This window comes from Gorilla gorilla, chromosome 3, assembly GCF_029281585.2.
Source record: "Gorilla gorilla gorilla isolate KB3781 chromosome 3, NHGRI_mGorGor1-v2.1_pri, whole genome shotgun sequence".
NCBI classification, from domain to species: Eukaryota; Metazoa; Chordata; class Mammalia; order Primates; family Hominidae; genus Gorilla; species Gorilla gorilla.
Genome location: NC_073227.2, coordinates 11,604,755 through 11,615,513, shown reverse-complemented (window position 1 = coordinate 11,615,513; position 10,759 = coordinate 11,604,755). Strand labels below are relative to the sequence as shown.

Genomic DNA, 10,759 nt, shown 5'->3' with positions numbered 1-10,759 from the left:
TTCTGACTGACCTGCTAAACATTGGGGGTTCCCACAGCCCCCTCCTTGGGTTCAATTAATTTGCTAGATCAGCATACAGAACTCAGAGAAACACATTTCCTGGTTTATTACAAGGCATATTTTACAGGATACAGATGAACAGCCAGATGAGAAGATGCATAGGGAGCGTTCTGGAAGGGTCCCAAGCACAGGAGCTTCTGTCCCTGTAGAATGGAGGTGCGCTGCCCTCTAGGAACCTCCAGGTTACCCGGAAGCTCTCTGAACCCTGTCCTCTTGGGTTTTTATGGAGGCTTCATCACATAGGCATGATTTAATCATTAGCCATTGGTGATCAGCTCAACCATCAGCCCCTCTCCCTTCCCAGAGGGCAAGAGTAGGGCTGAGTCCCAACCTTCTAACCCTACCTTCTTCTTTCCGGTGACCAGCCCCGCCTCCTATCCTGAAGCTGTCTAGGAGCCACCAGCCACCTCATTAACATACAAAAAAGACATTCATCACTTTGAAGATTCCAAGGATTTGGGGAAATATATGCCAGGAGACTGAACGAAAACCAAATATAACTTCACAATATCATGGATGACTGAAATATGTAATAAAAGATTAAGCAGGCCAGGCACAGTGGCTCACACATGTAATCCTTTGGGAGGCTGAGATGGGCAGATTACTTAAGGCCAGGCGTTCGAGACCAGCCTGGTCAACATGGTGAAACCCCATCTGTACTAAAAAAAAAAAAATTAGCCGGTGTGGTGGTGGTGCCTGTAATCCCAGCTATCCGGGAGGCTGAGGCACAAGAATCACTTGAATGCAGGTTGCAGTGAGCCGAGATCACGCCACTGCACTCCAGCCTGGGCAACAGAGCGAGACTCTCAAAAAAAACATTAAAAATTTAAGCAGCCAAATGACATGGAAAGAAATAAATTACTATATTAATTATATAAATGGCAAACAAAATGTTGATAGGGATTGCCTATGCACAGCAGCTAATATTAAAGATGAGATTTTGTGTTTTTTCTTTTTTTAAATATATTTTTGTATGGAACGCTTCACAAATTTGTGTGTCGTCCTTGTGCAGGGGCCATGCTAATCTTCTCTGTATCATTCCAGTTTTAGTGTATATGCTGCCACAGCGAGCACTGTTCTTCTTAATTTCAAAGTTCTCTTCAATACATACATGTTTGCTTAGAAACAGAAAGAGAAAAATGAGATGTTCAACATGTTAATTGAACAAGTTACCAAATGGTCTGTGTACAAATCCTGGCCTAGGTTTATTTCTCTCAGTCAAAGCTTTCACTTGGGCATGGCGAAATTTAACTCAGACTAGCTTAAGCAAAAAAAGAAACAAAGAAACAAAAAGGACTTTATTAGTTCCGTAGCCACCAGCCCAGGGTATGAACGATGCCCTCGGGCCCTGGGCCCTGCAACCCTGGTCGGTTCCCCGGTCTAGTTTCCTCCTCAGCAGGCAAGATGGAGGGAGTGCTACTGGACAGGGGTCCCGATCCAGACCCCAAAAGAGGGCACTTGGATCTCGCTCAAGAAACAATTCGAGGCTAATCCATAAAGGGAAAGCAAGTTTCTTAGGAAAGTAAAGGAATAAAGAATGGCTACTCTGTAGGCAGAGCAGCCTAGAGGGCTGCTGGCTGCCCGTTTTTATGGTTATTTCTTGATTATATCCTAAACAAGGGGTGGATTATTCATGAGATTTCCGGAAAAGGGGTGGGCAATTCCCAGAATTGAGAGTTCCTCCCCTTTTTAGAACATACAGGGTAGCTTTCAGACGTTGCCATGGCATCTGGAAACTGTCATGGCGCTGGTGGGAGTGTCTTTTGGCATGTTAATGCATTATAATTAGCATGTAATGAGCTGTGACGATGACCAGAGGTCACTCTCATCACCGTCTTGGTTTTGGTGGGTTTCCCAGCTTCTTTATTTACTTCTTTATTTTATTATTTTTTTTGAGACGATGTCTTGCTCTGTTGCCCAGGTCTCGGCTCACTGCAGCCTCTGCCTCCTGGGTTCAAGAGATTCTCCTGCCTCAGCCTCCCGAGTAGCTGGGACCACAGGCATCCATCACTGCACCTGGCTAATTTTTGTATTAGAGACGGGGTTCACTATTTTGGCCAGGGTGGTCTCTAACTCCTGGCCTCAAGTGATCCACCTGCCTCGGCCTCCCAAAGTGCTGGGATTACAGGCATGAGCCACAGCGCCTAGCCCCAGCTTCTTTAAAACAGTCTGTTTTGTCAGCAAGCTCTTTGGGACCTGTATCTTGTGCCAACCTCCTATCTCATCCTGTAACTAAGAATGCCTAACCTCCTGGGAATGCGGCCCAGCAGGTCTCAGGCTCATTTTACCCAGCCCCCATTCAAGATGGAGTTGCTCTTGTTCAAATGCCTCTGACAGGCAGGTGTCCCTAAACTTCAACACCTGCGCGAGGCAGGCCTTTACAGAGGCCCTGTGGCTGGCAAGGAAGTCAGGTCCTTAGCCCAGCCAGGTCCCCAGCCCCCAGCAGAGTCGTCTACACTGTGATTCTGCTGTGGACTTTGTCTACACTGATGGAAGAACTCCTGGAAAGACTCCGAGTGGAAATGGGGGCGGGGGTGGAATAATGGTGATTTTTCTTTTCTGCATGTTTTCCTGTATTTTCTACATGTATTATTTTTCCATGATTATCGGCATAGTTACTGAATGGTGACCACGTATTCAACACTGTGCTACATGATTTACAGACTCTGAAACCTAATCTCAGCATCCCGGGGGCATCAACTCCTGCCATCTTCATTCTGCAGCTGAGGACAGTGAGGCACAGAGGAGAGGGGTCCAGAGTCCCGCCGCGGTCACCCGCTTCAAAAAGCCTTACTCTTTAATGAGTTTTGCCTCAATCAGAAGAAAAGCAAAGCTATTTCCATTCCCCCAAAGAATAAAGACCCCAAGTCCCCGAGATAACGTCCCCTTCCCCTTCCCCTCGTATAAAGAAGGCTCCCAACCTCATGGTGACATCCCCGCTGGTGTTTTCCTCCCAGGACGGGCCTCAGTGCCCCTGCTGGAGCCGGCGGTGGGCACCTGCGGAAGCTGATTTTCCCCACACCCCGATGCAAGCGAAACGTCTGCCTGGAAGCCTGGTCGCTCCTGCTGCTCTTGTGAAAGCGGCCCAGGGAGCGCTGTGTCCCTCAGGCACTGTGGTTCCTCTCCTGCACGCAGCTGTCCGATGTGTCACTGTCTGGTTCAAAGTCACCGAGGCCTGTGCCCTGGCTTCTCACGCAGCAGGCAGCACAAAGATCCCGGCTGCAGGCTCCAGGCAGCCATGACAGCAGTGGAGAAAGGATGGGGCGAAGGTGAAGGCACCCGGCTGGTGTCCCCGTCAGCTCCTCCCTGAACCAGCCCTCACCATGTCAAATGCTGCCCTGCTCTGCGGAAGCCCCAGCCAGCGCCGGGCCGGCCCATCCCCCTAAGCACAGTTCAGGAAAAAGGCCCAAGTTCCGCACCTTCACCAATGATCTGGGCGCAGCTTCAAGGCCGTCAGCGAGGGCCCTCAGCAGAGTCAGCTCTGGGGCCTCAGCCCTCCCTGTCCCTCCTGTTCGCTCCCCGCCCAGCTCCAACGTCGCCCCCTGGGAAATCTTTAGGCCCTCGCACACGCACAGGTGCCTCCGCGGGGCTTCAGTGCTGGTCCACACCCTTCTGCTACGCCCTGGCGTGGGGGTTCGCCAAGCGCACAAAGCCACGTCTCCCCGCAGGTGAGCACTCCAGCTGGAGAGAGTCACCACGCACTGCTGTGAGTTATCAACTTCTGCAGTTTCAGCCCCCTTAACCTCCACGGGAAGCTCCCAGATTCCTAAGCGCCACTAAAGCCCAGGAGGGCGGGCTCCTCATCCCTGACACAGCACCAGCCTCTCGGGGGCCCTGACGTGGACTCCCACGGTGGAGGCTGTCACCGCATGCCGGGCGCACCTGCTGGAGCCCTGGCCGCCAGGCCCTGACTGCAGGGTCATGGGGAGCCGCCCCTTTCAAGGGCAGATAGATATGCTCAGAGAAAATAAAAACTGGCCACAAACACACAAACCTAAGGAATCTCGGTGAGGGGCACAAGGCAACGGGACAGCCATCGGGAGATGCAGGAATGCCAACGGGCTCGGACTGTCTGACACCCAGGCCCTGGGGAAAGGGAGGCCCGGCCGCCCCCTCTCTTCCTGGACCACCACATCTCTGGCCGAGTGTTGAGACCAAGTCTGGGGGTGGCGCGAGGCACTGCAGTGCTGGGTCATCCATTCCCAAGCCCCCGCTGGTCTCTCCCTGGGTGCAGGGAAAGCTCGCACCCTAGCACGCAAGGCGCCCACACCTGGGCACCCCAGCACGCAAGGCGCCCACACCTGGGCACCCCAGCACGCAAGGCGCCCACACCTGGGCACCCCAGCACGCAAGGCGCCCACACCTGGGCGTGTCTGGGGCCTCAGGGGTACTCTTGGGGCTTTTTCTTCAATCCAGCTTTAGTGAAAAGACAACTCAGGTATTAGTGCAGAAAGATCTGTACACTCCCAAGGCGTGCTTTATTTAGATGTATTTATTACACTTCCAGGTGGGACGAGACGCTAACACATGCCCCTTCCTGGCGCCAGGGTCTGCTCTGTGGTCTGCACCGGGGTGCTCAGCATTGCTTGGGTTCCACTTCCTTCTCACTGGGGACCATGGTCAGGCAGCCCTACAACACACAGCGGCGGCCTCAGGCACAGGGCTGATGCGAAGGTTTCACTTTCTTTAAGTGTAGACAACCATTTACAAACTTTTGGGGGGGGGGTGCTTTTTTTTTTTTTTTTTTTTTTTTTGAGACATAGTCTCACTCTGTCGCCCAGGCTGGAGTGCAATGGCAGGATCTCAGATCACTACAACCTCCGCCTTCCAGGTTCAAGCAATTCTCCTTCCTCAGCCTCCTGAGTAGCTAGGACCACAGCCACACACCACCACACCCTGCTAAGTTTTGTCTTTTTAGTAGAGACGGGGTTTCACCATGTTGGCCAGGCTGCTCTCGAACTCCTGATCTCAAGTGATCCTCCCACGTCAGCCTCCCAAAGTGCTGAGATTACAGGTGTGAGCCAGCATGCCCGGCCAGGGGGGTGCTAATTTTAAGGCAGGCAAAAACCTGAAAAATTTTCTCCTTATTTACTTCATGACGTGGTAGATGCTTAGCTCACATACATAGCAAATGCAGCAGGTAAGTTCTGCATTTACCATGGCTGAGGCATGAATGTCACAGGGTCTCTGGCTGCCTAAGAAGCAGTGTGGGGAGAATGGGCTTCACTCTGTGCAATCAGATTCTCTCAACGGCAGGTTTTCCCCAAAACGTGGGAACCTGGGTTCCATCTCCAAGTGTGGACACTGGGACCGGTGCCCAGGGAGGAGCATTTATTTCCATGCAGGGCTGGCTACACACCGAGGGTCAGGGAGAGCCATTTTGTTAGTTCACACCTAACCCTTAGTTCTCAGAGGAAAGATAGCCATGGGAAATGCCACTTTGAGATATTTGCCACCTAAAGCTTATTTTTCTTTTCCTTTTTTTTTTCTTTTGAGACGGAGTTTCACTCTTGTCACCCAGGCTGGAGCGCAATGGCGCAATCTCGGCTCCCTGTAACCTCCGCCTCCCAGGTTCAAGCAATTCTCCTGCCTCAGACTCCCAAGTAGCTGGGATTACAGGCACCTGCCACCATGACCGGCTAATTTTTATATTTTTAGTAGAGATGGGGTTTCACCATGTTGGCTAAGCTGGTCTTGAACTCCTGACCTCAGGTGATCCACCCTCCTCAGCCTCCCAAAGTGCTGGGATTACAGGCGTGAGCCACCGCGCCTAGCCTATTTTTCATACTGAAAGAAAGATGGATTAGAATGTTAGTGGCCAAGCTCTGAATCAACCCCCTGGGAACACACAGGGTGCAAAGTAGGATGGCCCACGAATCCGAGGAGAGACACTTTGCATGGAAAAAAGGCTTGTCTACATTTAATGCTATTACGGAAAGTCTCTCCAAAGGATTCTATTTTTCTTTCTTTCTTTTTGAGATGGAGTCTTGCGCTGTTGCCCAGGCTGGAGTACAGTGGCACGATCTCGGCTCACTGCACCCTCCACCTCCTGGGTTCACGCGATTCTCCTGCCTTAGCCTCCCAAGTAGCTGGGACCACAGGCATGCGCCACCACACCCGGCTAAGTTTTGTATTTTTAGTAGAAATGGGGTTTTGCCATGTTGGCCAGGCTGGTCTCAAACTCCTGACCTCAGGTGATCCGCCTGCCTCAGCCTACCAAAGTGCTGGGATTACAGGCGTGAGCCACCGCGCCCAGCCAGGATTCCATTTTCAAAAAGGAATCCACTTTCCCTGTGCAGCGGGCGAAGGAGGTGAGTCTAAGAACCAGAGCAGGGAGAGATGCACGTGTGAGTGCCATCTGACGAAGGTTCCACAGGATGCCGATTTCTGAGCCCAGTGTAAACTATTTTGTCAGCGACACGGGAACCTGTTTGTAAATGTTGGAAGGTAGTCCTGTTTTGGATCAGAACAGTCTTCATCCCAGCAACAAACCTCATTGCGAGGATGTTCTCATTGTTCTGGCTGGCCTCTACCTAGCACCACGTGGCTCTCAAACTGTATAAAACTGCTTGTAGGAGCCATCGCAAACAGAAGAAGTACCATGTTTTCACCTTGGCAGTCAGTATGTTTTTTTTTTTTTCACACACACGTACATATATTAGTTTTTAAGTCTTTTTACCCCTCTTCTGAAGAGTCTATAGAAGAAGCCTCTGTTTGGTCTGGAAACCGGGGTATGTATGTTCTTGTCTAGATCTAACGGCAAAGCTTCCTCACTTTCACTTTTGTTGATGTCTTTGAAACACCCAGATTCGATCATCTGCATGCACAGAAGAACAGGACAGAGAAGCCGCAGAGAAACTTCCAGGTCAGTGGGTGTCTCCCAGTGCCAGCAGCTCCTGCCCAGCCCCGTGCGGGGCACCTCAGAGCTCCTGCACCCACTGTGGGGCCCCTTTTCTGGGTGCCTCCTTCCCTGCTTCCTGACCTCTTCTTGGAATAAGTAATGTGGTCTCCTCTCCCCTTGTCTCTGAGTGTACTCCCAAAGCAGGGAACTACCATGGGAACCCTGGCTGCCAGCCAGCCCTGCTTAGGGAGTGGGGCTCGGGGTGGCAGGCAAGCTCCCATCACACCCAAAATAGCTACCTCCTGCCCACTTCCTGTCATTGGGACCAGGGACAGCCGCTGTGCTTCTGGACAGCTGCTGATATGGTCCTTGGCTTGCCCATGGTCTAGTCCTGTGGTCAAAAGTCTTATACAATCTTTTGTGTGTGTGTGTGTGTGTGTGTGTGTGTGTGTGTATGTGTGTGTGTGTGACGAAGTCTCGTTCTGTCGCCCAAGGTGGAGTATAGTGGCGCAATCTCAGCTCACTGCAACCTCTGCCTCCCAGGTTCAAGCGATTCTCCTGCCTCAGCATCCCTACTAGCTGGGACTACAGGTGCCTGCCACCATGCCTGGCTAATTTTTGTATTTTTAGTAGACACGGGGTTTCACTATGTTGGCCAGGCTGGTCTCGAACTCCTGACTTCGTGATCCGCCTGCCTCAGCCTCCCAAAGTGCTGGGATTACAGGCGTGAGCCACTGCGCCCAGCTGTCTTATATAATTTTATCTCCCAAATACACACAGACACACAGACACACACACACACACACACAGCGACCCTTTTCCCTGGGTCACTGCTGGAACTAACGTAAAGCGGCTGTGCTGGAAGGGCAGTACCTCATTCTGCCAGGGGATGGAGACACACCCGGTAGCAAACCGAGCATAGAAGTCTTCATCTGCGGTGTCCAGGTAGATCCCTTTCACCGCCGAGAACTGCTCGATATCCAGGACGTCCTTACAGTAAACGGCATGAGGCTGTGTAGCAAGAACAGGGGCAGCCTCTGAGATGACTACAGCAATTCTCAGCTCCCTCAGTTCCCAAGAATGAAACGCCCAGCAAACTGACGCATAAACACCGCCACTCTCCCTGTCTCCATTCCTTTGCCAGGCCCCTCTCTCACTTGAGGCATTTTCTAAATCAGAGATGTGTCCTCTGAAGAGGTGGTTCGCCAGCTTTTAGTGTCACCAATTTTGTGGTACCGTCTGTGCAGGTCCCTTGCGTGCCCTGGCTCTCTCCCTCCTTCTCACACACACACACACACACACACACACACACACACACACGCACACACACGCACACACACAAACACCCCTCCTGAGGCCATGCCTTTCTCCCTTCCGTAGTGCAAAATGGATTGCAAACAGAGGCCAGGGATGCAGGTCAGGGTGGACTGCACGTATTGGAAGATGCAGCACAGAACCGGAGAAGTGTGAACAGGGATAGAGGCCACCAGCGGTGGGATCCCTTAGTGACAATTCTCGCCCCTGCCTCCAATTCTTGGTGCACTCCTGGCAAAGCACCCGGAGAAAACCTGAGGAACAGCAGCAGCTCCCACTTCCCATCCTCCTCCAGGTCCACTGAGTGGTCTCCAAGGCTGCAAGGGACCTCATCCCTCCACTCAGCTCCCTGAATCAGCAGGTCCCTCCTCTGGGACAGGAACGCAGGCCTGCAGCTCCTATCCTGGCACTGCTGTCCTCAGAGGCAGAGGGTCAGGCAGGCAGGAGGGAGTGCCAAGGTCCGGGTCTCCACCTGCCGCCAGGACAGTTCCTTGCACTTTCAGGGCAAAGGAACAAAAAGCACGGAAGTCAGCAGCTGTGGGACCCTCATCTGCTCATGCCGGAGGCACCCGCAGTTCTGAGAAACTTTTCACCCAGGACTTGTGCACTACAGTGAGTGTTTCAGCAAAGCGGTGGCTCCAAAGGCCACGGTCAGCACGGCTGTTAGAGTAGCTGCTCTTCACTCATTCATCCCCTCAAGGTGAGGAGGCGGAAGTGGACCGGCAGGCCCCGCCCCTCGGGGACAGTCCAAAGGAAGGTGTCCCAACAGCACACTCACAAGGAGGCACAGTGACCACTTCAGGGTCCTCAGTACAGGGCCAGGCCACAGTCCCAGGACCTCATGAGAAGCAGAGTGGGGACACGCGTTCCAGACAAAGGAAGCAGGGCCTCACGGCTGTGGGAAACACAAGAATGAGAGAGAAAGCCAGCCCTGAGACCAGAAAGGGGACATGGGTGGCCAGGCATAGTGGCTCATGCCTGTAATCCCAGCATTTTGGGAGGTCAAGGCAGGAGGATCACTTGGGGCCAGGAGTTCAAAAGTAGCCTGGGCAACATAGGGAGACCCCTGTCACTAGAAAAAAAGTAAAAATGAGCTGGGTGGTGTGTGGCTGTAGTCTCAGCTACTTGGGGGGCTCCACCAGCAGTGAGGCTGACAGTGACACCAGGCAGGGAGCTAGAGCACCGCTGAGGTCTGTGAGGAGCCCAGTGAGTGGCCAAAGGACACTGGGGTGACGGGGGAGGGAAGAAGAACCAGGTAGAACAGGCACCATGAGCAAAAGCCACATGCTAACTGTACCTGCTGATTCTGTATCTGTTGTAATAAAAAACAAAAAACTGTGTTGCAGCCGGGCACAGTGGCTCACGCCTATAATCTCAGCACTGTGGGAGGCCAAGGTGGAGGACCACTTGAGGCCAGGAGTGCAAGACCAGCCTGGGCAACATAGTGAGACCCCCCATTTCTATTTTTGAAAAAAGAAAGAGAAAAACCGTGCTGTGCGGATCACTGTTCCCAGGGCCCTGCTCGTCCTGGCAATGCACTTACATCAGGACAGAAAGGGGGCTCCAGCATGTTTGCCTCCAGCCTCCTGAAGTTGATGTCCTTGAACACGGGGTGCTGCTTCACCCCAGCCGCTCCCTCACCCCTGCAGCCCAGCCGCTTGCTTGGATTCTTGGTGAGTAACTGCAAGAGGCAGAAATGCAACCCACTTAAGCCTCTGGATAAAAACGAAAACTCAAAACTCCCCTGCATAATAATAACCAAAGGACTCGGGAGGGCAGAGCAGGTGCATCTAACAAATCATTTCTTTTTTTTTTTTGAGATGGAGTCTCGTTCTATCACCCAGTCTGGAGTGCAGTGGTGCGATCTCGGCTCACTGCAAGCTCAGCCTCCCGGGCTCATGCCATTCTCCTGCCTCAGCCTCCCGAGTAGCTGGGACTATGGGCACCCGCCACCGTGGCCAGCTAATTTTTTGTATTTTTAGTGGAGACGGGGTTTCACCGTGGTCTCAATCTCCTGACCTCATGATCCACCCGCCTCGACCTCCCAAAGTGCTGGGATTACAGGCATGAGCCACCGCACCCGGCTGCATCTAACAAATAATTTCCAAGCATCAAGCAGACCTCAGGAACTCAGACTTTACTCATTAAGTTATATGATGCTTCACAAAGGACGGGGGCAAAGGTTTTGCCTTTGAGCTATCAATAAATAAGGGGTTGGCTATGTTATTCCTTAAGTTAAAAAAATTAATCATAAAAATGTGGGGATTTTTAAAGAGGAAACAGAAACTGTTGTCAATTTCAGAAATACCACTAAGGACCTCAGATGAGGCAACCACTTAGCAAACCTAGTTCTCAAAATATATTCTTAATATTTTGGTATTCTAGTATATTCTTAAAATTACCAGAAAGGATCTCTTTAGAAAGTATTCCTCACATACATATTTACCATCATCACGAAGTCAAATAAGCCTTCCTCCGCAATTCTCATCAATCAGAAAAAGCAGGGCTGTGCTCAAAAGCAACACATGAAAGACCTGGACCCCT

General features: G+C 51.9%; 1 protein-coding gene and 1 non-coding gene across 22 annotated transcripts in view; both read right to left on the bottom strand.

Annotated features, from left to right (window-relative positions):
• Positions 1-1,027: 1,027 nt before the first annotated feature.
• On the bottom strand, positions 1,028-1,134 carry LOC115934381 (U6 spliceosomal RNA). The gene has a single exon (XR_004070194.1). It is a non-coding gene; the product is annotated as a U6 spliceosomal RNA (small nuclear RNA).
• A 3,367-nt stretch (positions 1,135-4,501) lies between these two features.
• GRK4 (G protein-coupled receptor kinase 4) overlaps positions 4,502-10,759 on the bottom strand; it is a 77,069-nt gene continuing 70,811 nt past the window's right edge. For 18 of the 21 annotated variants that reach the window (XM_063705070.1, XM_063705072.1, XM_063705081.1 and 15 more), the window contains 4 exons: positions 9,759-9,896; positions 7,775-7,912; positions 6,740-6,877; positions 4,502-4,690 (listed from right to left, as the gene is read on the bottom strand). In XM_063705070.1, the coding sequence (XP_063561140.1) occupies positions 4,637-4,690; positions 6,740-6,877; positions 7,775-7,912; positions 9,759-9,896 (468 nt within the window). In that variant the 3' untranslated portion in view covers positions 4,502-4,636. The remainder of the gene's footprint in view (positions 4,691-6,739; positions 6,878-7,774; positions 7,913-9,758; positions 9,897-10,759) is intronic. The other 3 variants (XM_063705073.1, XM_063705076.1, XM_063705074.1) reach the window with 2 other exon arrangements.